General features: G+C 40.4%; 1 protein-coding gene across 1 annotated transcript; it reads right to left on the bottom strand.

Annotated features, from left to right (window-relative positions):
* CCDC180 (coiled-coil domain containing 180) lies at positions 1-25,850 on the bottom strand. Its single transcript, XM_071565200.1, has 36 exons — positions 25,778-25,850; positions 24,878-24,960; positions 23,968-24,077; positions 23,749-23,877; positions 23,481-23,591; positions 22,409-22,504; positions 22,011-22,174; positions 21,714-21,833; positions 20,965-21,044; positions 19,855-19,943; positions 19,239-19,358; positions 18,433-18,606; positions 17,820-17,935; positions 15,890-16,016; positions 15,569-15,632; positions 14,406-14,635; positions 13,644-13,852; positions 12,967-13,142; positions 11,698-11,878; positions 10,990-11,136; positions 10,583-10,727; positions 10,262-10,378; positions 9,740-9,838; positions 9,376-9,489; positions 8,517-8,716; positions 7,730-7,800; positions 6,891-6,984; positions 6,105-6,179; positions 5,078-5,144; positions 4,740-4,881; positions 4,161-4,321; positions 3,254-3,391; positions 2,129-2,240; positions 1,782-1,887; positions 1,089-1,227; positions 1-231 (listed from the first exon to the last, which is right to left on the bottom strand). Exons 1-36 carry the CDS (start codon positions 25,816-25,818, stop codon positions 100-102), a joined length of 4,479 nt encoding a protein of 1,492 aa, XP_071421301.1. The 5' UTR covers positions 25,819-25,850; the 3' UTR covers positions 1-99.
* Between the last annotated feature and the right edge of the window lie 1,771 nt (positions 25,851-27,621).

Here is a 27,621-nt window from a genome sequence, read left to right as displayed (position 1 = left end):
AAAGAAAAACTTATATTGGGCTAAATTTGTAACACTGGTGACATTAGTCCACAAACTTGTGAATGTACACCAACAAAGAACAGGGAGAATTGCCTGATCTCAGAGGTAGAGTCGCTTTATCTTCCGGATGGATTGTTCCCACCAGTCTTCCCAGCGCTGAATTGCCAGCAGTTGAGCTGCACTTTCTTCCTTGATCTGAGCAAACAGCTGCTCAATTTTACATCTGTATTTCTGTATAAAAAACAATTAAGGAGAAAATTGGTAGTGATGAAATACAATTTTACTTTGCCTAAATCCAGGTCCTGATCCATTTTCAGAAGACTGCATAGAGGCCACTTATTTTCTGCCTTTGACAATAGAACTGTATGAATAATGAATTATTTGTTGTGTTCCTTTTCAAGACTTCTGAAAATAAATTATTTAAATTCTGCTAAAATGCAGGAACTTCCTCTCACTTCCATTAGCTCCTAAGATTAGAGAGTTGCCTTCTCTGGAGACCCAAGCACCCAACACGGGATGCTCTGGGGCTCTTGCCAGAACTTCTTAATTCACAAGTATGACCTGAACTGCTACAAAGCTAAAGAGTCCATGCTCCAAAACCTAAAATACTGTGTTTCTAATGCAACACACATGCAGGAAAATATTTCTGTAGCACATATCCAACCCTTTGTACCCAATCAAAAAGGTTCCTTTCAAAGCTCTGCTGCAACCAGGGGCTTGGGCACCAGAACCAGGTACCTAAAACACTCTGCAAATTGATAGTTCTGATGGCATTTGCCATTGTTGACAGTGTATTTTACATTTCCCTATTAATTTTTTTAAAGTTAATTCAGTTCACTAGTCCATGTCAGACGTATAAATACTGACCATTTATTTCCAAATGATTTAACATAAGAATATTCTTCTAACTGCTGAGCTCTGCTGTTTCACAAGTGATTGTCAGTGCCAGTCAGAGGGTGAGAGTTTTCTGCAATGTGTTCATTCTTTTAGCAGCCTCAGTGAAAAAAGAGTGACCATTTTCAAGGTGGAAACCTAAATCTGTGATAGTTCTGGATGTAAGATAGGTGTGAAGTATTTTACAGACCCACCTTGTATGCAGCTTCTCTTGCATCCACCACTGCCAGATGGGCCAGGGTAGTCTGAGCTGTTGAAACTGAAGCAGTTCCTCTGCAAAGAATATAGTCTGGAGCTTCAGGGAGAGCAGTCTTAGGTATTCCTGGCCAAGTCCTTTAAAAAACCAAACCAACCAACCAAAAAAACACATGAGAAAGAAACTTAGAGCAGATCATACTAATAATGTTACTTGTACTAATGTACCAAAAGTCAATTTTATTTTTTATTCAATCTTCACAAAAGGTTTACCCTAAAAACTTCCTTGTTTAGTACAACCACCTTTTCTTTTAGAACTTCAGGATCTCTGCACAGTATTGAATTCATATCTTCTGAATGACAATACACATAGTATTGTACACACAGTATATTCCCAGATCTGAAAGTGCTGAGTAGATAACCAGTGGCTGGCAATGGCAGAGTACAGCAATGACATTTTACTGCTTTACAATACAATATGTAAGTCACTTTTATTGGGATCCATTGCTATTCTTTCTTTAAAATCACTACCCAGCCAAACTGCCCCATAACTAGTTCAGTGACATCACTGATAATGAGCAGAGTACTCAGCAGTTTCAACAAGTGCAGCAGAAAACTATGAGGACAGTGCCTGGTATCAGTTTAGAGAAGAGAGATTAGATGGAACAGTGTTCAGTATCTTCAAATATTACCTCCTCCCTCGCTTGATTAACTGCTGCACTTCAGAGGTTTTTAGAGGAAGTCCAGCTTGTTTAGGATGGATTCCAGTCAAAGTCTTCTCTTTAGGCATTTCAGTTTCTGGGAGTAACAGAAGATGTACTCAGCAGAAAACAAACAATGGCAGGAATATGATTGTTTGGAATAACTATATGCAGCTCGACGCTCTTCCCTTTTAAGAAATAGCTTTGCATGCTTTATTATGCAAATCTTGCCACTTAAAATACTACTGTATATAAAAGCTTCCTCTTCCTAGGGACAGTCTGCTGCAGTCTTTGAACAGGAAGAGGAGGCCTGAACAAGCAATCTCTTCTTTACTTACTTGCTACTTGTACGTCATCAGCAGTGATGGTTTCATCTAATTCCAAGAGCAGCTTTTCAGTGAGGGCAGCCAGTGCAGAAAAGAAGCTCTGAGCACACTCAGCAGCACAGTCCTGTTGGGGCATTGGAGACAAGTGAGAGGATTCCTTTGATAATTTGGTCTCCTCTCTTTTTAATTTGGTTCCAAAAGAACTACACAAGTATCCAACCATGACATTCTGCAGCAGGTGCAGACAACACACATAAAGCTTGAAGTTGCATATAAAAAGGTGTCAAAGCACCTTTGGGCAGTGTTCTTAACACTGCCTGATCATCTAAAGTTCAAAAAACTGTATAGTTCTGTGTATAGGTAACCAGTAGTTAAATGTTTGGGTTAAACCTGAGAAAACCAGCAGTCTGTAAATGCATCCTTCTGCTCAAAGCAAAGACCACTTTGGAATTCGGGTGCTTTGGGTGGAAGTGCTTTGGCCAGGAGTTATTCTAAAACAGGGTATTTTTGTTTCTGTGTCTGTATGCACAGTTAAGAGTAGAAGGAGATGATACTTTGGAATTAAAATATATACCCTGCAGGCAGTACAGAATTTGGAGTAAGTGGTCTGAGAGATGGAAATAAAGAGCTTTAATGCAGAGAACCAACTTTCAATAAACCCCTGGTGTGGAGGGGGAAAAGTGTTTTGCTTCCTGAATCTCTCCTGTAAATTCTGCTTATTTCAGTTCTTAATCTTGTGTAGAAAATGTTATTTGCACTAATGAAATGCACAGAGAAGGAACCCTCCCAGGCACGTGCTGTCTGCAAATAAGAGAACTAACCAGAGGATGTCAGCACTGCAGCCAATGCTCCTCCCTACCACTGAGCTCACAGTCAATCTGCTCTATGAATGATACAAAAAATCAGTCAGTTCCACAATAAATCTATCCATGTGTATGTGTGCTAAGTATTTATGTCAATATTGATCTAATGCTGATAATACATGATTTAAAAGTCAGATAATATACGAACAGGATTGCCTAAAACTGAAAACATTTTCAAGTTTCCTTTGGATGGGGAGGAAAAATGTATCCAAAATGCCTCTTCCTTTCCAAATGCAACACTGAAGTTTACATTAAGCAAAAGCTTTACAATTACCTGCAGCATCTTCCTGTTGAGGTGAACACCATCAGTTTGATCCTTTTGCCTTTTTATTTCCTCTTGGCACAAAGCCTCCAGCTGAAGGGAGTTGTTTGGGTGTCCCAGGGAGTAATGTAATTTTCTCTGGTGCACAGTCTTTAGGCAAAGACACAAGAAAGAAGTGCCTTCAGTAAAGAATGTACTCTGAGCCATGATAAAGAAGAAGTGAAACCAAAACATGTTATATAAAAGTATTCAGAAAGACAGAGAAGATGGAGCTACTCCTTGGCTGTCTGGAGATAACCTTGCAGTGCACCAAACTGCCTCTCTGCTGGAGGACTGGGCCTCTGGTCTCACCTCGGGGTTTGTTTTCAGTAAATCAGTTTCTCTCCTACCAAGTGGTAAAGAAGACATTTTTTATATCTCTGTATTTGTGATTTTTCCCTGAATTTAACTTAATACTCGGAGAGACAAAATCTCAAGATACTGTAACATTTTCTGCATGATGTCCATTACAATTCTGTTCTCAGTTCTGATATTACTGGACCAAATATGCCTCTTTTATGATTGATAGTGAATAATAGCATTTAATTATCTGTATGTCATAGTTCCTACAAAGGAGTGTCCTCACACAGCAGGAGCTGTCCAGCCATACCACAGGGGCACAGCCCTTGCAGAGCTGCCATCCAAGTGTGAGGTGACAGCCAGAGCTGCCAAGGTAAGAAAAAGGCAGAGCAGTGCTGGAAGGTGAGTTCCAGGAAATACAAAGCCTCCAGAAGAACTCCCCAGAGTAACTGCAAACACAGGAACTACATCTGAGCTCAGCAGGGAGTGATGGAGCAAACAGTGAGAACGAGAGAATGTTACCAGATGCCATTTAGCATTGGTTACACTGGAAGCATTCCAGTATATCCATGAGAGATACCTTCACATCCTCCCACTGTTCCAGCTGTCTGTGGAAGAGGTGCTGAATCTGAGCAGTGGAAGAGCTGAGTTGCTGCAAATGTTCTTGTAAAAGCCTGTCCACTGCCAACTGGGAGACAGAAGAGAGCTCCTCCTCAAACCACTTCAGCTGATCCTGGAATTCTTTTGGAAAAAGACAGGGTGTGTATGTGACACAGAAGTATTCATTACAAGGAGGAAACCCCACTCAGTCCAGTTGTATACACACTGCAAGGGTTAAAAAGCCTGGAATTTTCTCTCTGAGATTCTGTCCCTGCCATTCCTTTCTCTAGGTTGAATGCTTTGAGAAACATACACTTGCTTAAAGATGTGACCTCTGCAGGTCTTTCAGCTTAGACAAGTGCCCTTCTGCTATGATTTTTGTAGCTGAAAACACTTAAAAAAGAATGTTGGCTCAAGTCCCAGTAAAATCAACTGGAGTTTTCCCACTGAGCACGATGGGCCAAGACAACAACGTAATTCTTGGTCACTGCAATTTTCACCCCACATACTGAAAAATTACATACACAACAAATTAAAAGTCTTAACTGAATGAATTTACCTCTAAGACAGATATTGTAATAATCATCTGCCTGTCTTTTGTATGACAACAGTTTCTGTCTGAGCATTTCTGCCCAGAGTTCAAATGTCTCTGGCAGATCTTCAGGCATTCCCATCTGAGGTGTCTTTTCTCCATAGAAATCCTGCAGGAGGGAAAGATAAACCAGAAAAATTGTTGATAACACATCCAAGCAAGCCACATCTAAGTGTATAACAGCAGGAGAAGGAAGGGAAATTTCTGGAGGGTCTGACAAATATTGAAAAGTACCAAGTTATTTCTCTGACACAGGAGTAGACATATGAAAGCAAAAGTGACTGAACAACACAAGGTTTTCTTACCTCACCAAGGCAGAGCAAGGTTTCATTACCTGTCCAGAGAATATTCATAATAATCCCCTTAAAAGTACTGAAAACCAACAAAATAAATAAAAAAAATTAAAATGCTATCACACTGTAAAAGGATCACATTTGCAATATTCACTATTTTTCAAATATTATGTTCAGGTTAATTTTAATACATTTTTCAGAGCATACACAAACAAATATTCAGAATGCCTGAGGTCCTTGCCCCACATTAGCACTGGTTCTTCAGAAGCTGCCAGGACTTGGAGCTCTTGGAAGTGATCCCCAGACAGCACTGCCATGTCCAACAGCAACCACAGCCAACTTCCTGTGCCCAAAACTTACCTTAAAAGCTGACCATGCATTTTAGATAAGTCAGAAATATTTGAAGGTGGATCTAGCTGTTTGCTGGAATAATTTTGAAAAACAATGTGGAATAAAATTCCCAAGTGCTTAAACATCTTAGGCATTAATTTGAATAGTTTTGCCTGGCACATATGAAATATCCCATTTCTTTAGAGTACAGCTGCACATACCAAGAAACAATATGGTAATTTTCTTGGAGAAGGGGAGTGGGACCTGTTTGCTCCTTGTTTATTCCTATCAATGGAATATTGAGCACAATAGTGTAGAGTATAAAATGTATTGGTCTTCTTAAGTGTGAAAATAATGGGAAAAAGCCTATTTTACATTCCCCACCCACTTTTTGTACAGGTGCAAAATGAGCCCTCCCATTTGAGACATTAAACAGAATAAAACAGATGACCTTTGTCTTCATTATTATGCTGCAAAAAGGAACTGTTCTGTAAGCACTTTGACAATAAATACCAAGGTTAAATACCTCAAAATTCAACCATGAACTCTACAGATCACAAAGATAGATAGATATATAGATGGATATATAGATGGATAGATAGATGGATATATAGATGGATAGATAGATAGATAGATAGATAGATAGATAGATAGATAGATAGATAGATGAATTTTTTCAGATTAACTTCTGCAAATATACATGACTTACTCAGACTTTGGAGGCTTTTTTCCAAATATCTGGTATCTCTGGTCCATGGGAACAGATTTGGTGTCTTGCTTTTTGCTAGGAAGGAAAAAGATTAATTTGAAACTCTCCACAAGTGTTTTCCTTCTCTGGCTGATGATTTGAGCTGGTCAGTCATATGATGGACATGAAACTGAAGGAAAAAAATTGGAAAAATATAACTCTAAAATTAGTATTATGTGTGTTCTGGTTCCAGCCAGGAGGCACAGAGGAGAGGGAAGTGAGAGAATGGTTTGGAGTGTTTCAGTGGGAACACTAAATTGGGGAACACCATTCCTCAATCACAACAATAAGAAAATAATTTTATGATGCAAAACAATTCTCAGGAACTTCTAAACTCTCAGCTGTCCAAAACTTTTTTGTGGTTTTTACTATTACAATAGCTTATTTCATCCATCTATGGACTATGCTGGAGACAAACTATTTAGACACCACACCTGAAAATTAACCCACACTGATCCAAGGGTTAGTCCATATTTCAACAACTTTAGAATCCAAAAGAACAGCAGATAAAGGAGAAAAAAAAGAAAAATGTTTTTCCAGCCAAAATCTGGAAAAAACCCAAACAAGACAAAGCTGATCATGTGGACTTAAACAGGTAGGAGATCCCAAATGATAAGCATAGATGGAAAAAAAAGGCTCATACAGATAAGCATTAAGAATCTTTGGGTGAACAGGAAGGGGACAAAGTTTAGGTAAATTCCTGCATTGGAATATTTTCAAGGGAATTCCTCATTTCAGGGGTCTCACCTGTTTTTTGACTTTTTTTCATCCAAAGATGATTTCTTGGTGACCTGAGCTGCAGGTGCCTTGGATGCCTTCTTCTTTTTTGAAGGAAGAATGGCTTTGTAGTAAACAAGGAAAGAAGAAGAATGTTGTATAAATGCCAACTGAAGTATTTTTATATGGATATATACTTTGTGTTCTTATTTCTATACTGTTTCCTTACAATATGTAGGGGTCAGCTACAGATGGAGCTGAAGAAACCCAGAAGTGGCAACAACAATAAAGGTGTGGTGGGGATATCACAGAAAACATGGGGTAGGTGGGAGGAGGTTTAAAACAACGTGAGGGCAGGTGAATGAGGAGAATGAATGGGCTGCATTCCTACTCTTGGCTGTGGTGGGGACTTGGAAATGTGGAAGAGATTGAGGATACCTTTGAAAATGGCTGGAGGAGTCAAACTTTGTAGAAGAGAGATGAGGAAATGGGAACACTACATAGGGAGCATCTGGGGTTACCTCTGCACTCCCCTTTGGGTGGATGATAACACACTGTGAGAAGGATCCCTGATCCCCTACATATTTCCATGACTTCTGTTCCAATTCTTTTCTCTATCCCTTCCCCCTCTGCTATCACACAGGTACTCTTTATAACACTGATATCTCATTCTGCAGCTTTCATTGGTTTAAGAGCCAAAAATCATATTATTTTTGCCAACTAAAGAGGTCCAAGAAAAAAGCCGGGATGTGTAACTCTCTCAGAACCAGCAGGGAAGCCACTGGCCTGGAGCATGCCAGGTTTGTGCAGTAACATGCCAGGAACTACAGTCCAGAAGAACAGAATACATTAAAGAAATACAGGCACACCTGATCCTAATGAACGGGAGTGATCCTGTTTGTCCTGCTTTAGGTCTGGAGATTTTTTGGATGGGTCAAATCTAAAGCAAAAAAGAGAGTTAAGTGGTTATTGAATATCCTGTTATTTTATGTTCTATATGCAGTGTTATATAGAGAACTAGGCAAGTTCTCTATGCCCCCCATGTGCTAAGTGCAGTTAAATTTCTGAGATCATATTTAACAGACAGGATTACTATTACAATTGTCAGTACACAGAAGTACATTAATGGGACTGTTTAACTGAAATTTGGAAATTTCTACAAGCAAAACTCCATTAAAATGCTATTTGCAAATCAAACATCTGTCACACTCTTCATTTCACACTTTGTATGTTCAGTCAACCATGCAGCATGCAAGCACCTTTTAAATAAAACAAGGCTCTAGAAGACAAACATTAAATACCTAAAATTTATCACTGTGCTGTGAACTAGATGTCACTTATTGCTCAAAAGGGAGTATTTTTTGCCATTAGAAATCTTGCTTTTAAAAAGAAATCAGTCTCAGCTGGACTGATTTTTTAAGTTAGACTGGTAGGATTACCTATTAACAAATAGTCTGCTCAGTAGTTCTGGACATACAAGGTATTCTACAAAACAGGAATTCAGGAAAACCATTATATGCTTCTGGAATATAAATGTTAAACATGCTGTTGTGAAGGACCTTGTAGTGTTATTATGAGCCTCATGAGAAGTGGTATATGTAGCAAAGAAAATGTAAGACAAGGACAGAAAAATACCTTCAGGCAACAAGTACTTACCCAGCTAAATTTTGGATAAAGCTTATTGCCAAATCATCAAGTGCTGATGTATCCATTCTGCTTGGGTTTAACACAGGGAATTTTTCAGGATCCAGCCCCATCACCATCCTTTTGCTCTCATCTCTGAGACTCCCTGTTTCAACAGCAGGAGCACTGGAACCTTCTAACGCCTCATCCCTGGCAAGAGGGGGAAAGTCCTCCTGGAATGGGAATTAAGATGAAGCCTTGTTGACTGTAGCAGGCAGTGAGTGAAAGGATTCCACATAGTGACTGACTGCTAAAGCAGATCTAAACAAGATGCTATTGTGCTTCAGAGGCTGAAAAAAAAAATTGTCATTCTAGTAGCAATGTTGTTACAGTTTTACAACTCTGAAACACTTCAAAGCAGTTTAGAGCAAGTTCTCACACTCACCATAAACAGTATTTAAACTCTTAAAACAATGATCCATTGAAATTACAAAATAAACACAGATTTTCCAGAAAAGGGGAGAAAGAAAACACAATCTATTTGATAAAAACCAAAATCTCTTCAGGACACATTTGATTTTATTGCAATTATTTAAAGAAATCCATGAAATGTGTATCTGTGAATAGTGCTACACCTTGGAAACAAGAAGTGAGCAGGTCATTGCAATGCCATGTGTCTTTAGCAGTTTGTGAGCTGGTGCTGACTGCTGATCTACTCAACCTCTCAAAAAAGCTGCCCCAGTGTTACAGTGTCTTGGACAGTTGGCACAATGCAGATTCTTTCCTCGTTTGCAAATTCAAAGAACAGATTCTGAAAAACCTTTAAAACATGAACACAGGGGAATTCTCTCAATATTAAATGAAACAGTGAGAATGTAAAATGCTATCTTACACTGGCATCTGGCATAACTTCTTTTTTTAAGAAGCAGTCAAGATACTGGCTCCTCTTTTTGAGCTCTTTCAACACCTCTTTAGTAAAATCATACAATTCTTCAGAAGATAAAGCCTGAAAGATATGGTAATACAGATGGCATTTACTAAACTAGCTATTTCAGCCTTTTCAGACATGCTGAGTCTTGCAAACAACATAATTTGTCTCTGTTCTGTCACCAATTTATGTACATGTACACAGAAACAATGAGAAACACGAGTCCATCCCAAAAATATTAGTTTATACAAACATGCATAGTGAGTCAATTTAATAGCAATTAAAAACAAGTCATATTAAACAGATGTTTTTGCTGCTTAGAACTTACTTCTTTATCTGCAGTAGGATGAGCACAAGCATCTCTCTTCTGCTGAAGCTTCTCCAGATAAGACTTTAATGTCACTGACTGCAAATTGGAATTTGCTACCTAAAGCAGAAAGAAGCAGGTACTGGGGAAGTAAAATCCCCATTCAGGGCATTTTCAGAGGCTTCACTTTCAACCCACTAGAACCACTGATAAAAACACATTAAAAAAATCCCTGGTACTCAGAGGAGGAGCTGAAAACAGTACTTCACAAAAGCAACACTTCACATCCTTCCCTGCACCACACAAAGATGCAGGTCAGTTCAGATGTACCTTCTCAGTGTGCTGCAAGGCCATGGTGTTCCAGCACAGCTGCAGCAGTGAAAATACAGTTTTATTCTCATAGTGACACAAAACAGGGTTTGAATTAACACAGCAACTCACTTAATGTTTGTCCACTCCGAATTCAGCCAAAATCTCTTCAGTGGAATAAAAGAGAAATTATTACAAGGAATTTAAGGAAAGTTCTGCTGTTTCCATTTGTACCTCTGACTTGATTTGCTGTCGCAGCTGCCTCAAAGATCGTTGCACCTTCTCCATAAAGGCTCGACTCACAGAGGCCTCAGCAAACTTGTTTTCAGACTCCTTGATAAGCTCAGTAGCCTTTAAGAAAACCAGAAATAAAAGACAGGACTAGGGAATGTTTCACTTTTTAAAACTTAAATGATAGAATTTGCTGTTTCTGTTTATCTTTTCCATCATGTAATTGCCAAACAGAACAGTCTTACAGTTCTAATCTGAGAGCAGGCTGACTGCAAATCACACATGTCAATAGAAAACATCATTAGAAAGAATGAAACTGCACACCTGCTTCAAGCAACTCGATTTCCTATTCTCCACTTCTGTCTTGATTAAACTTTCAAGAGAGTCAATTTGCTTACTTTCATTCTGAAGACATGTGTTGAAAAATTTTACCTCTTCAGGAGAAAAATCACCTCCCTCTGAAAATAATCTGAAAGAAAAAGTAGAAGCAACTGGCTGAGTTTTCTTTTTCTCCAAGACTATTTTAGCTAAGCAGCCCTAAAACACAGATATCAACACAAATGTGAGGAAAACAGTATAGTAAGTTTGGCTTAAAAAAATATTATTTTTAAACAGCAAACGAGATGAATAACAAAATCACCTTTAATTTTACTCTTCTCCCTGTGCAATGAGCAATGATGCTCAGAAACAGGTCACTGTCTATAAACAAGACTCCAATGAAATCTCTATACCTGCAAGTTTTGAGAAAATCCACATTTGAATCCCTTAGTTTCCCTAAAGCTTCCTCCAAATGGTGCTGGTAACTCCTCACAGTAACCCCAATGGATTCCAGATGATTGTGGAGCTCTGACTGCAGACAGTTGCTGGAAGAAGCTGATCTAACAGCAAATAACAAAAGACAGAGAAAACACATTGGAAAAGGAGCACAAATGATGACTTGGCAACTGCTGTAAAGACAAATGTGAGAACTCCAAAGTGGTGAATTCTGAAGGCAACTCCCTGAGCTGGGATGGTTTGAATGAACACATGGAATGTTGATGATCTTGGAGGTCTTTTCCAACCCAATCGATTCCCTGATTTTATGATTCTATCAGCAACAGCTGGTGCTATTGAGCACTTTTCTTCAAAACCAATTAGTCAATTGCTATTACTGTGCAGGTTCAGTAAATTGGATAAAATCTAAACAGCTGGAACACTTTTCTACTTAAATACTGCCAGCACTTTGAAAAAAGATGAAAGTTTCTACATGTTGAGTCCTGATTTTAATTTTTGCAGGGGGAAAATGGAGTTCTTCACACCTTTTCAAGTTTTATGACATAGTCTTCATTGAAGAGTAACAATGCATGAAACAGGTTCAGATTTCAAACCAGAAACATCTCAGACAGCAATCAGGAGTATTTATGGAGACTGTCAGGCAGCAGCACCTGTGCCTCACTTACTGCTCAGTCACAGGAGCATGGAGGAAGTCACACTCCAAGTTATGGATTCGGGAGTGGAAGTTTGTGTTGAGGTTATTTAGCTGATCCAAAAATTTGAGAAATTCATCTTCCTCCTTTTTCAGGCCTTCTCCCAGTCCTGCACAGTGACACTGGAGATGCTCTTTGTGAAGTGACAGTTCCCCTGAGAAGAAAAGTAGTTTTACAATATGTGTATTATTCCCTGTTCACTGTGAACTATCACAATGCTCAGTTAACTCATGACCAGCAGCAGCAGCAAAATGAACAGAGCCAGACCTCAGAGTAGCTAAACCATAGAAATAAAATACATTCAGTTTGGTTTCTTTGACTTTTCTTCTGTGTTAAACATGTATCCTTAACAGCTCCCAATCCACTCAAACCACAAACACCTCTTGTTTCCTCTAAGTGTTCTTTTTCCTTTATTTCTGATCATTGCTGACATCTTAATTAGGTCTCTGTTCTCAGGTTTGTAACGAAAGCAAAGGTTATTTTTTTTAATGGAAAATACACTTCTCCCTGGTTTGGTGAAGGAAAGAAAAATGTTTTGGTCTCCTTTCTGGAATGATAGTTGGATAAATCAGAGCCAGCCAATTGCCTCAAAAAAGGTGCCAGACAAAGCACCTGCTCTCTTTGCGGCAAAAGGGAAATTGAAAAATTATTTGCCTGTTCTCCTAAGAGAAAATTTTTTACTTTATATGTTAAATGCCAACAAACCTGTCTAAAATATTTTTTTCTCACCATAAACCCCTGACAATTCTCATGCAAAAGATCTTGATCAGTGGCTGCTCTGTAGTTGCTCAGAGGTGTTTCACAGAGCTAAAATCCTTCCTCCTGTTTTCAGAAGCCCAGCCCTGGCATTTTGGCTCCCTCAACTTGCCAATTCTTTTTTTGCAACACTCTAAAAAATATTTTTTGTACATTGTAAACTCTTGTTCACTAATTCAAAGCAACTGAGAATTTGCAAACATTGACAATACAATGTTCTACACCTTGTACAATCCAGCTGTTGATCAAGGCACTGCTGTCTATTTTTCCAAACATAACACACCACAAACCAGGGAGAGCTACAGAAAATAAATATTATTTTGAAAATGAGGGACATATTACACTGTGAGTTTGCAGACACTCAGCTGCTTCCTTGCTCAGTTGTCCTTGACTACTGAGTCAACTAATGCTGAAAGAGATTTTGGCCCACTTATGACAGTCTCTAAACAAAGACATACAATGCTCAGAGTGAAAAAAAGTCTGTACCAGCTCGAACATTGTAGATATTTGTCTGTATCTCCCTCTGCTTTTGTTGATGCAACTGAAGATGCAGCAGAACTATTGAATTCAGCTCCTCTTTCTTGGCAGCTACAAAGACATGGGAGTTGGACAAACATTCTGCAAACCATTTCTCCAAGTGTTCAAAAAAGCAGAGGCGAATCCTGTGATTGAAAAAGAAATATTGCAGTGAAGAACAGTAAATAATGAAGAAGAATTTATTAAGAATTTAACCTCTGACTATAGGAAGATATGGTTTCAGCACCCTTTGCACAGTGCTGGCAGAGTCTTTGAGCCAGCTGCATACTACTGAGTACCAGGCATTTTTCCTTCATGGCTCTGCAGGGAATTTGGGCAAATTACTTGTCTTTCTCTAATATGTTTTCTCACTTAATAAATTTCCATCAAATGTGAATGTTCTGTAAAGGTAAGTGCTTTTGTGGTACTTTGACAGGATGGATGCAAAGCAATATAAACATTTTCTCATATTTGTATCAATTTAAAAAGAGGAATAACATAAAAATTATACAATTATAATTTTATAATTAAATATCTAATTATAAACGAATAATTAGGTAATTTCTGCCTCATTAATGTTTCTTCTAGACAGCTGAGATTTGTCTCTTACATAATGAGAAAGACAGAACAGAAACTGTTCTACTCACTTTTTTTTCAGATTGACAAACACAGTTTCTTGGAGAAGAACATGTTCCAGGTGCATAGGAAGTGATCCTTCTTCTTCATATTTTGTAAAATAATTCTCAGTCTTTCCTGCCTCTTGAACTCCAAGGACAGTGTAAGTGTTTCCACCAGCAGTGGAAAATATCTCCCTGGCAATTTCAGCACTTTCTGTCTTGCAGTTGTTGAACACTGCCTAGGAAACAGTTGGAAATCATCACCTGTTACCTTTGGAAATAGCAGCACAGAATGAACAGAGCACAAACTAATGCAAGAATCTCAAGGATATTTAGAATAATGTTTTCATTCTCAATTTGGACAACATTTATACAGTGCCAACAATATTTATATATTTATATACTTATGTATGCCAAGAAGACATAATGGGCACAGTCACCAATGTTTTACACAGTTTTTGATATGGTAATAAATGAATGGAATTAAAGACCTGAAAAACTAATACTCAGGTACAAATGCAGCTTAAATCATTCATCATGGGTTGAGAACACTGTGATGAAAGAAAAATCAATTAAAAAAAAGCTATGCAAAGGGCTTTTACAAGGCTAAAAGCAGTGCAAAAGAAATGGTTGTAAATTGTTTTATACACTCCATTTGTCCACAAGAAGGATCTAAAGCCCTGTGTGCTTTGTGTACAAACTAAGCAAAAAAAGACTTTGTATTCATCCTCAGCAAAAACAAGTGTCTTCCTTTTCCTTCTTATTTTAAAATTTATTCTCTTGTTCACTTACCTGTGTAACATTTACCTCTTCTGCATGCTCAGTTTCTTCACTTTTATAAGGAATACTCTCCCCATCTTCTTCTTCCTTTGTTTCTTTAGTTTCCTGTGCCAGGATCTCCTCATTCTCAGCTGGGTTTGTTTCTCCATCTGGCTGTTGACAACTGTCTCTCTCTTCTGGCACTGGTGGAGAGAGCTGATCATCCTGCTCTGCCTCGTGCTGGTGCGGCGTCACCTCAAGTCCTGGGGGCAAGTTTGGGTGCCACAATATAAGAAAGATCTAAACCTACTGGAGAGCATCAAAGGAGGGAGACATAGATGGTGAAGGGACTGGAGGGGAAGCCTTATGAAGTGCTGAGGCAGTTTGGTTTGTTCAGCTGCAGAAGAGAAGACTGAGGTCAGAGCAGAGCTGCGGGGTCAGGGGAAGGACAGCTCCAATCTCTGCTCTGTGGGAGCAGGGACAGCACCCAGGGAATGGCTGGGGCTGTGCCAGGGCAGGGACAGCACCCAGGGAATGGCTGGAGCTGTGCCAGGGCAGGGACAGCACCCAGGGAATGGCTGGGGCTGTGCCAGGGCAGGGACAGCACCCAGGGAATGGCTGGGGCTGTGCCAGGGCAGGGACAGCACCCAAGGAAGGGCTGGAGCTGTGCCAGGGCAGGGACAGCACCCAGGGAATGGCTGGGGCTGTGCCAGGGCAGGGACAGCACCCATGGAATGGCTGGAGCTGTGCCAGGGCAGGGACAGCACCCAGGGAATGGCTGGGGCTGTGCCAGGGCAGGGACAGCACCCATGGAATGGCTGGAGCTGTGCCAGGGCTGGGTCAGGTTGGATCTCAGGACAAGGCTCTTCCCCCAGAGGGTGGTGGACACTGACCAGGCTCCCCAGGGCAGTGGGCACAGCCCCAGGGCTGCCAGAGCTCCAGGTGTGTTTGGATGATCCTCTCAGGGCCAGGGTGGGATTGTTGGGGTGTCTGTGCAGGGCCAGGGGTGGGACTGGATGATCCTTGTGGGTTCTATGATTTTCCTGTCTTTCATTTCCTTGCACCATGCTCTCAGCTTGCTGCTCCACCACATGTTTAGCTTCTGAAGCCTAAACAGTTATTTACACTTAACAACAGAGTTTTACTGGTTACAATCCAAAGAAATATAGACTGAAAGAAAAGCAAGCCAAAAATACCTGTTTGTACCATTGAGGTATTATTTTCATCTTGAACTGGGGAGATTGTCTTGCCTTGCAAGTTCTAAAAGCAAAACAACAAAAATAAAACCCTCACAACATCTTAAAATATGGATTTGCCTGCTTGTAAGAAATCCATGTCCCTTCTCAAAATATATCCATTTTGATAAGACATGATAGTCTTATTGTCACAAGAACTTGTAACACTCAAATTCATTAATATAAGTTTGTTACCTTGCAGTTTTCCATTTAAAAGGCAAATGAATTTGCTGAAGTGCAGTTTGTAACATGATTTTAAACCAGAAGAATTTTTCTTTTTACCTGTTTGAAGACTTCCTTCACATTAAAATGCTGGCTGATGGAGGTGCTATAAGAAATTAATTCCTGCAAAACAGCTTCTGGGTAAGCCATTACTTCATCCATTACAGCTTGGTTGAGTGTCTCATTCCTGTCAAATTTAAGGTCAGTGTTTAAGAGACTCAAGAATGCATAGAAATAAAATTAAATATGATTGCAGTGCCTTTAAATCCACATCTAACTTTCTGACCAATCTCATAAAACCTTTAGGCTAAATGTTGCATTAGATCTGTTTATACTGAATACAATCATGGCTTGTTAGTACAGATTAGTTCATTAAAAATACATACACGCACACAAAAATTAAGAAATTTTCACAATAAAGCCTTTCACATGTCTCCTTTTGGATGGGAAACCATTCAAAACCTGTGCTTATATAAGGAATATAAGAAGTGAGAGGTCAAACTACTGTCTTCCATATTTGTTCTATATTGTGCTCAGCTTTGACTGAGCTTTTCTGGTTTATTTTCATTTTAATTGGAAATAAAAACTAATGGTTCAAGCTGAGTCTTGATTCAAGAAAAAAACAACCTGTTTCCATTTTTATTTGCTTTGTTTCCTAAACACAGATAACTGTGGGGAATTTATGCCCATGTAGGTGGTGGGTTGACCTTGGCTGGATGGCAGGTGCCCACCCAGCCACTCTGTCACTGCCCTTCCTGCCCAACAGGGGAGAGAGAGCAAGATGGAAAACAACTCATGGCTTGGGATGAGGCACTTTGCTAAAACAAAAGCCAAAGTTTGTGTGTGCACAAGTGAAGAGGAAAACAAAAAGGTTTATTCTCTATTTCCCCTTAGCCAGTGCTGTCTGGCCACATTGTGGGAAGCAGAGGCTGCTCAGCAGGCAAATATGGTAAACAAAAAATGCCTGCCCTTCCTCCTCCTCTCCTGAGCATCTGAGCTGATGTCACATGGTCTGGAATGTCTCTTTGGTTAGTTTGGGTCAGCTGGCCTGGCTGTGTCCCCTCCCAGAATCTTCCCTTTGACTGAGGGGGGAACAATGCAGTGCCAGCCCTGCTCAGCAGCCCCCAAATCACTGGTGTGTTATCCACACCTCTCAGCTCCCAAAGCAAAGCACAGCACTGTGAGGGCTGCTGTGGGGAAATGAGCTTCATCTAAGGCAGACAAACAGTGTTCAAATGTTCAGATAGGTTACATTGCACCTCTGCAACCTTGCACTGGGTTTCCACTTGGTCCATTCCCTTTGGGGTTTCAAAAATTATTTTGATGAGTATTAAGAGTACCGAACCCACAGCTCTAACCACAATCCCCCTGTGAGGTGTGTGAAGGTGTTTGTGTCAGGTCCACTCACTCATCTAATGTGCCTCTGATCTGACAGACAGAAAAGGCCTTCTGGGTTTGAGAATAGAGCTGCTTCCTCTCGGGCTGTTTTATCTTACACTTGCTGCTAAGATCTTCAGCAAGGGGAGTGGTATGTGCCAATTTTCACATGACTTTTGAATATACAAATGTCTAATCATGAGAAAGGTAACAGAAAGATTACCAAAAGAAATACTTTGGCTATCTGAAAGTTCCTAGAAACTTCTAGTCCTTGCAACTTTGAACCAGATCAAATCTGTGAGCAGAGGTGCTGGTGCACACCAACTTCTGATTCCTGTGGTAGAATCTGTACTACTACTTTTACCTTCTGAATAAGGCAGGGATATAATGGTATAATACAGAGAAATCATGGTTTGGTATAGTGTTTGAGTGGTACCAGTCTTCCTTAGTTCAACTCACACACTATGGGTATTATTTCCCTTAACTTTGTTCAATATGTACATTATTTGATTTTACATTCCACACCTTCACGCTACAGCATACACAAGACCTAAGTAGTAAAACCAACATTAAAATATGCTTTACCTTTAAGTTTCCACTACAAAATTCATACCTAATTCTAATCTGATCTAAAGAAGAAAGGGCCTCCTCCAAGTATTCCTGCAGCTCTTCTTCACAGTTTGCCATTTTCATTTTTTCCAAAGTTATATCCAGATCAGCTTTCATCATCTAAGGCCACATTAAAAAATACAAGTAAAAATTATTTAATATATAGTAAAATCTCCATAACTATTTAGGATTCAAGTAAATTAACCATGTACATATATTTTACAATATGAAGGGAAGTTATCTTAGTAAAACTCATCACCTATGAAGACCTTTCCTAGATAATGAACATCTCTGAAACTGCCACCCCAAGTTGCTTGTTATGAGAATTTGACATCCAACCAGACTATATCTGCACAAGATTTTATAATAGCAACTTTCAGGCCTTTCTTACAGAAAATATAATCTTTATCACTGTTGCCATATCAAGAGTATGATATGACTGTCCACCCAATGTGAATAAAGGAGTTAGCAAAGATGCTCCTGACAGAATGAAACTGAGATGTAGAATTTCCAGTACAGAAGTCAAAGAGTGTTTCATTTTATTTTGAATTCCAGAGGGCTAATTGCATTAAGAAGTCCTTTCTTTACATCATACCATGTCTTTGTTGTTTTTATACCTGTATAATGGCATCCTGTTCCCATCTGCATTTATCTACTTTCTTCTGAAGTTTGCCTTGCTGCTGGGACAGGTGGAGTTGATGGACTGCCCACAGGTCCATGGCCTCCTGGAAATCTCTGCACAAGGCTTGACAATGCTGCTCGTGCTGTTCAGCCATCTCCTTAAAGTCTCTCTAAAGAAAAACATTTAAGTGACCAAGCTATTTTTAAACTGCTGGAAAGTGAAATGAATGAGAAAGAAAATGTGTAACAAGACAAAAGGCTGCCTGGGAGTTTCAGTATTCAATATGGAGTCTTCTATCTGGAGAGGAAAAAGAAATTACAAAAGTAAACTGGATAAAAATGTGAATTTTTATTCTACAAGCTGGGAGTACTCAAAGTTCTGTTTATTCTTCTGGAACTGTAAAGCACAGAATCACCAAGTTCTGTCACAAATCATCTTAGGAACAACTGTCCAGTTGTTTCCATGTACAGAATCATAAAATATCAGATTAAAAGAAATTTGGGAGATCATTTAAATCTATTCCTCTGCCTCTAAGCAAGTTGGGCTATACATAATTAATCACTGACATAAATATTTATATTACAAATATAAATTATAATATAAATATATTTATATTACAAATATAAACCAAGTCATTATGAATTCTTCTCCTTGAATCACACCAAACCTCTTTTCTTTGTGGTGTTCAGTCACACTGTGGACCTCATTCTAATGTGACATCAACAGCCCAAGATGCAGATGGCATTGCAGGAAGAACAGACTAAACCCAGGGAGTAATAAAAATACATGTAATAAACATACATCCATATGCTCCAGTTCTTCTTCAAACCTGTGCTCCAGTTCCTCAGTCATCTGAAGCATGTCAGAATGCACAATTTCAGCATCTTTTTCTGTGCAAACATTCATATCCAACAGGCTCATCTAAAGGAAAAGAATGCCAAGTTATTGACATGCATATAACAAATGTTGTGTGGCTTTTAAAAATATTGCTCAACATTGTGTTTCTCCTTGTGATGAGCAGAGAAAGATCCAACCCCCTGGATCTCGCAGTCTGTTGGTAAACAATACAATTCTATCGGGTGCAAAGGGAGAAACTGAGGGAAACTGAGGCAGAGGGGTGAAATTTCTTTCCCAAGATAAGGCACATTCAGCACAAAGGCTGAGGGTCCCTGCATCCTCCACATAAATGTAGGACAGTACTCCCTTCATTACTGCCATTTTTTAGGGCTTTTACACATTTCAAGTACAAATATCATATGATACTGTGAAAAAAGTGGACCCTAACTTCTCTAACAGAATAGGTAAAAAGTAATTTAACTTGTTATGCCTGGTGGATCCTCAAACATGTTTTACTGCAATGGTGTTGTATCTGCCTATCAACAATCCTTCCAAGAACTCCCAGAGCTGTGACACTCACCTTGCAGACCTTCACTTTTTCCCGACACATGGCCTGGACCAGCTCATACTGGACGCGCAGTTTTTTCACGCACTCCACATTGTGGGTGTCTGAAGGGTATGGAACAGACCATGGTAAACATTCCTGTATCCCACAGTGCAGTGGGAAATGGAAACATGACACATCTCCTCATCATTATGCTTAAAAGTAGCAAATTATTTACAATTGCTAACAAGTTCTTTTGCTACTGTACAGGCTGCAGACTTCATGACAGGGTGTGGTCCGGAAAGAAAGAAAGAGAGAGAAAGACAAAAAGAAAAAAAGAAAGAAAAGAAGGCAGGAAGGAAGGCAGGAAGGAAAGAAGGCAGGAAGGCAGGCAGGAAGGAAGGCAGGAAGGAAAGAAGGCAGGAAGGAAAGAAGGCAGGCAGGCAGGAAGGCAGGAAGGAAGGCAGGAAGGCAGGCAGGCAGGCAGGCAGGAAGGAAGGCAGGAAGGCAGGCAGGAAGGCAGGAAGGCAGGAAGGCAGGAAGGCAGGAAGGCAGGAAGGCAGGAAGGAAGGAAGGCAGGAAGGAAGGAAGGAAGGAAGGAAGGAAGGAAGGAAGGCAGGAAGGAAGGAAGGAAGGAAGGAAGGAAGGAAGGAAGGAAGGAAGGAAGGAAGGAAGGAAGGAAGGAAGGAAGGAAGGAAGGAAGGAAGGAAGGAAGGAAGGAAGGAAGGAAGGAAGGAAGGAAGGAAGGAAGGAAGGAAGGAAGGAACAAGAGCGAGCAGAGTAGAGGAGTCAGAGAAAGTAAGCATCTCCTTTCCCTCTCCTTCTCCAAGAGGTAAAAAGGAGTATTTTTGTATGATTCATAACTGATCCATGTCAGGATTAACCTCCTGTCTACCCCAGATTAATTCTAACCAAGCCATTTCCTGCTAGAACTCATCAGGCACAAGTGCTTGTGCTGGCCAAAAGGAGGTGATGCCACAGAGAGCTCCTTTGGGTTCCAGTGCCAGCTGAAAGCAACTGAGAAGGTACATAAAACACAAAGAATAGAGTAAAAATACACTTCAATGTGTCAGCTTCATTGCTGCCTGGGAAAAAAAAGATGGAATTGCTTGAATTCCACATTGTTTTTATGATTTCCCAACTTACCTAAACTTTTGTTTAAATTCTCCAGAGTTCTGTACCATTCATTTATCTCAGATTTTGTGTGTGTTGGAGGCAACAAGTTGCTATTGAAATAGGAAACAAGAGTCAGGTATCTTAAAATATAAACCAGTCAGTTGTTAAAAGATAAAATTATGAATCAGTTTCTGTAGTACTCTGCTTTATTTTATTTACAGCTATCTTGGCCATGAAAATAAACCAAGGAGGCTGCTGTTCTTCAAGGCCACTGAACAACTGATTGACAAGGAATTAACTGTAATCTTCTTGTTCCTACATCCACTGCAAAATTAAAACTGTAACTATTGAAATGCATTGCACACAGAAATGCTTCTTGTAGTCAGGATGGATATTCAAACACACAGAGTTAGATTTCTGTCCAGAATCCTCTTTTAATTTACTACACAAATGAAATTCCATGTGCCTTGACAAAAGCACCAACTTCTACTTCTCTCCCCATCCTTGTCTGCTCATTTCTGTGTTTCAAATATTAGTAAGATTTACTTCTGCACTCCTGCATTTTTAGCCTTTGATCAGTCACAATTTAGTGTAGCTGGTGCACTGAAAACCAGGAATGCATTTTTTCCATTAAATATAAAAAAGAGTTTAGGACCTGCCTACTTCTGAATTGCACAATCACACATTGACAGGAAGCAAAGTGCATTTTGTAGCCAAGTCCCTCATTAACTCCAGAAAGAATTCTGTTTTCCTTTATGCTGTACTCTCTTTTGCCATACCTAATGTGCTGCAAAACCTCCAGCCTCTGTTCACTAAGTACAGTCTGGTCCTTTATCATATTCTTCACTTCTGTTTTCACAGCTGGGGGATTCTGTATTTCCTCACTTGCCATAAATTCTCTGTAGGATGGAACAATGATATGTATAATGGAAATGTGATATATGGCATATCATATGTGATTTGTATCATATGTATAATGAAAAAATGAAGAACTATTACTGTTCATAGAAAACACAAGTGGACACCAGTCACTTTGTGTTCTTCATTCTCCAAAATAGGATTGTAAAATTTCTGACCTGAAACTCTGAACTACTCGGTTCTTTTGGATGAGCTTCCAGTCCTTGACTCTCTCTTGCCATTTCAAATGATGTGATTTTTCCTTCTCAAGCTCTGATTTCATCAGGTTAAAGAGCAGCTTGGCAGTTGCCCTCTCATTACCCAACAGTGTTCGGTTTATAATCTGTATATTAAAAAATAAGATCAGGAGTAGAAGCAGCACACAACGTGCAGAAAAAACCTGTCTCTTCTGTGTAAAATGAGGGAAAAAAGAATTCAAATGATAAAGAATAATCTGCAAAACAAAAATCTCTTCTATATGCCAGTGATTGATAAGTAGAAAAATGACCTTCAGTTGGGGAAAAAAGATATCCTGAGAATATTCAGATTGTTATCTTGCCCCAGGTAAAACATTTACCGTGGCCTCATCATCAATGAGCTTGTGAACATCAGCTGCCAAGAAGAAGGAAATTTCCTCCAGTTTCACTGTATACTTTCTCAATACATCTGCTATCTGCAAGAAATAAAGAAAAGCAACAACAACTAAAAAAGTAGAACTCAAATGTCAGTTTCCCAAGTTAAAAAATTATATGAACAATTTTTTTCCATTAAAATAAATTCAATTGGCTGATAAATAAATCTTAAAATATTAATCTTAAATATCTTAAAGACTGATTTTTTTAAATCACTCATAAATAGTAACTAAAACTTTCCACTTTGTTACTACTCATCTGTTTTGTCTTTAATATCTGTGAAAATTGAGTGTTTTGCAGACAAGCTGCAATATGAATTTAAAAATCAAACACATTTCCTTCCAAACATCTGGAGTGAACCCACCAGTGCCTGTTTGAAGAGAACACAAAATTTAAGAAAATGTGGCCATCTCTGGCCTTCTTCATAACTAATCACACAGAAAAGTTCCTGGTGATACTCTTGGACCTTCTCACTATGTCTGTGTTACAAAGAGAGGACAAACTGGCACAGGTAAAACAAACAGCTTTTGTTTGCCTGGAAGGACAATGCAGCAAGGGCTTCCTTAGGGACTATCCATTCATTTATCCAAATATTTATTGTGATGTACAATGACTTTTACATGTCAGCTTCAGGCCTACCCAAACTAAAATTGATCCTGTGCTCTTTCTCAGCTGCTAAACAGGTATGTTCCCCCAAAAATGACAGACCAGAGGACAGTTTAAACTACAAAGCCCTGCAGGAAAATAAAAGCAGCTCACATATTCTCTGCACCTTTAGTATAGATAATTATGCAAGAAAGAAACACATTGACACTGGAAAAAAAGTATCTTCTCCTGGGTATGTGGGTATAAAACGAGTGAATAATCTATTGGTGAAAAGAAAGCAATCACCACACAAGAGAACCACGGGCAGGCCTCTGACTCCTGTGGAAACAAGCTCCTCTTTGCTCTGCATCCAGCATTGCCAGCAAATAATAATCTTAGGCTTAAGGAACAGTTACTGAGACTGCATCTCACTTTAGTGGCTCGACTCCTTTCAATCTCCTTTAGGGATTCATCCATTGTCCTGACCCACTTCTTTCTGTTCAAGGATTCCTGGTGGATCATATTCCACAGTTTTTCCAAATCCTGCAAGAAGAATTTACTCTCAATCTCATTGAAAAGTAAATGTCAAAAAAAAATTAAAAAAAGGAAAATAAAATTTAAGACTCCAGTGAGTCCTAAGAAGGTGTTACACAGAGCAGGTACAAACAACTGAAGGTCAGCCAGCTCTGAGCTGCCTTACCTCAAACGAGAAACCTTCTAGAGCCGTGTCAGACACAATCGTTCCAAGCAGAACTTCACTCTTTTTATTGGATTCCATCACTTTTAGTTGAAGGAATTCTTGAAGCTCCAAAACAGAGGCTTCCATCTCCTAAAAAGAAAGTCAGTGCAATCATTTGGATATTGGGCCCTGACCTCAGATAACACTCTAGACTACCTGGATTAAAAAATCCTGCCTCACTCTGCCAATGCAGTCCAGCTCCTGCTGCATTTCGGTCACTGCTTGATTGTGACGCTTGTGCCGCCGTTCTGTCACACATCTCAATGTATCACCACTGGTTTCCTCAGGAACTGCCAAAAAGAAATGAGGATAATGGAGCCTGGAACTGTTGCTGCAGAACATGGGATGCAAGAACAATAAATCCCTAAATCCACACTGTGACTGCTGCAGTTTGTGCAACAGCTTTCCATGGGAAGGGAAATCTTTGCCACTGGATGTTAAAAATACTAAAGCATATTTTAAAATTTCCTTTATTAACTTGTGACTTTCAGAGGGATAAAAGCATGGAAGATATCAGCTAAGCTCAGGTATGATGCAAAAAAATTGTATCACTCCAAGAATGAGATCTGCAGACATCAGAACTGGAATTTACCATACAAACACAAGTTGTGATTGACTGACAATTTCACAGCCTTTATTTTTTAGGATCACAGAATCATAGAATGGACTGGGTTGGAAAAGACCTCCGAGATCATCGAGTCCAACCCTTGGTCCAACTCCAGTCCCTTTACCAGATCATGGCACTCAGTGCCACGGCCAAGCTCAGCTGAAAAACCTCCAGGGATGGGGAATCCACCCCCTCTCTGGGCAGCCCATTCCAATGCCTGAGCACTCTCTCTGCAAAGAAGTTTTTTCTTATCTCCAACTTCAATTTCCCCTGGCAGAGCTTGAGCCCATCGTGCCCCCTTGTCCTATTGCTGAGTGCCTGGGATGAGACTCTTCATCTTCAAAATTACCTACAAATCATCAAAAATGTGTCAGGTAATTTCTGAGCTTGATTTCATACCCTATTCAACTAAAACTGTTACATGTGTGGTGTCTAATATGAACACAAACTAAAATAGCTGACATCAGGTGAAACCAGTTTTACCAACTATATCAGGCAGGCCTCTGACTTCCTCAGCTGCACTTGTATCTACATTTCTCCAGGCCTTTGAAGATGTTGTATGTTTTCTGAAACAAGAAGAGAATAAAGCTTTGATTTGTATTAAATGCTTAAGAAGAGGGAATAGCATAATAGTTTAGTATTTATTTTAATTGACAAAATGTAACATTTAAGTGAATGTATCATTCTAACTTCAAAGAAAACGATTCAAAAAATCATCATTGCTTCTTCTGAGATGAACTGAACTGAGTAACTGTCTAGTGTGGTTTTACCCCAACTTCAAATCTGTCATGATGGCATTAAAGCAGTACCTGCATGTAAACTACAAACATCCTCTCTCTAAAAGATAAAAGAATTACAAACTCTTAAGCAGGAACCAGCAAGAAATGTGGAAAGAGCCTTTATGTGCCTGCTGCTCTTCCCATCAGCTTGAGCACTGTGATTCTCCTTAGGGTCAGTGAGAATCCAGGAGTCACTATTCAGCAGCAGGATTGGGGTGAAAAGGGTGGGCACATTAACTTCCTTCTTGCTCATAATCTTACTGCATCACCACCATCATCGTGTTAATCATTAACATCCTTTGAAATACAGTTCAAAAACGTGTGTCAGGGAATATACCCAGATTGCTTTGAGCAAAGAGGTAATTTCTTTTGAAAAGGAAAGCCATACAATATTCCTGCCATTGCAGATGTCAGCCTGTTAGCCTGCACTTTAACAGGCAGCAGCTCATTGTACTAACTCCACATCTGGCAAGGAGACAGTCTAGTACAAGTTGTTACTGCTGTGACCAAGAATTCAGAAATTTCTGGCTCCCAGTGCAAATCTTACAACTTCATACCTATCATCATGAACATATAACTGGGGGTTTATGCTTCTGATCTCTACCTGTCCGATGGTGCCTTTTTTGTGGAGTCATTGATGGTCATTTTCCCAACACATTTCTGCTGATCACACGGTCGTAGCATGGCATCAGGAGACATTCCTGAATGCCCATCCCAAGTGAGCATTCTACTCTCCTTAGAAGACCTGTTCTTCTTCTTTCCTTCATTCAAAATGTTTGCTAGGAGACCCTTCAAAGAACCACAATCACAAGGGTTAGAATTCCTTCCAACCTACTGAATAGAGAATAGTGACAAAATAGTTCATTAAAATTGTGGGGGAAAGGGAGCAGAAGGGAAAGGTAAAAAAATGAGCCCTACTTGGCATATGCATAGCCATCTAAGGCTATTTTCATCTCAGGCTATTTTCAAAACAAAAAAAAGGATAACCCTTTCCAGCAGTCTTTGGAATTAGCTCAGTTGGTTAAAACTTGGCTGTAATAATGCCAAGGTCATGGGTTCAATCCCCTGTGTGGGCCATTGACTTAAGAGTTGGACTTGATGATCCCTGTGGGTCCCTCCCAACTCAGAATAGCCCGTGATTCTCACAGAGGCAAGTGGAGCCAGCTGGATTGTGTGCCTTGATTACAGTCACCAAGAAAGTCAACAGTAGAGTGAGAAACACCTGCATCTGTCTTACTGTACCTATTAATACATTTTACTGTGTTATAATGATTCTGCCTTCAGTTATCATATCCTGATACACAATGAAGAGAGAAGAACACATGTAGATGCATTAGAGAGAGTATGCTGGAGACAACACAGTTATTTTCTAAAACAATCCCTTATCAGAAAGCTTCAGTCTGACCTCTGGCCTGAGGTCACTTCAACAGCCAGCAAACAACTGACCACAGAACCAACCCCTTTGGCTTTTCCTCAGTCCTTTGAGGTTTTTTACCTTGGTTCTGGAGGTTGGTTTACAGCCTTCCTCTCTGCAAACATGTCACACATGTCCTGTTGAGAAGAGGTGGCCCATCACAGCTGGCTGCCAGGCTTGCTGCCACAAGAACTGGCAACCACAAGCTGGGAGCCAAGAGAAGACTCAACTTTTCAGTGGGAAAAGGGCCTTCCATGAATAATAGAATCACATAATGGTTTGTGCTGGAATGAACTTCAAAGCCCACCCAGTGCCACCCCCTGCCATGGGCAGGGACACCTCCCATCAGCCCAGGGTGCTCCAAGCCCTGTCCAACCTGGCCTTGGACACTTCCAGGGATGGGGCAGCCACAGCTTCTCTGGGCAACCTGTGCCAGGGCCTGCCCACCCTCACAGGGAAGAACTTCTTCCCAATATCCCATCTAACCCTGCCCTCTGGCAGTGTGAAGCCATTCCCCCTCGTTCTGTCCCTGTAGGCTCCTGTCCCAAGTCCCTCTCCAGCTCTCCTGGAGTCCCTTTAGGCACTGGAAGGTGCTTTGAGATGTCCCTGGAGCCTTCTCTTCCCCGGGCTGTGCAGCCCCAGCTCTCCCAGCCTCGCTCCAGGGCAGAGGCGCTCCAGCCTTTGAAGCAGCTTCGTGGCCTCCTCAAGGCTCTTGAGAGTGAAACTCTACGCCTACCGCTCGGCTTCCAGGATCTGCGGATGTCACTGCACGCGGTGCTCCCGGACCATCCCGGGTCCCTCCTGCACGATCCCGGGTGTCTCCCGGACGATCCGTGTCCCTCCCGGACGATCCCGGGTGTCTCCCGGACGATCCGTGTCCCTCCCGGACGATCCCGGGTGTCTCCCGGACGATCCGGGTCCCTCCCGGACGATCCCGGTCTGTCCCTGCCGCCCCTCGGGCACTTCCCCTCAGACGCGCGGGGCGTTGCCAGAGCAACGGGAGGGGGCGTGGCCAAGGAGACGAGGCCCCGCTC

Source organism: Pithys albifrons, chromosome 10 (genome assembly GCF_047495875.1).
Source record: "Pithys albifrons albifrons isolate INPA30051 chromosome 10, PitAlb_v1, whole genome shotgun sequence".
In the NCBI taxonomy this organism is placed as follows: Eukaryota; Metazoa; Chordata; class Aves; order Passeriformes; family Thamnophilidae; genus Pithys; species Pithys albifrons.
Note: the sequence above shows the minus strand (reverse complement) of the source record. Positions and strands in the feature narration are given on the sequence as shown.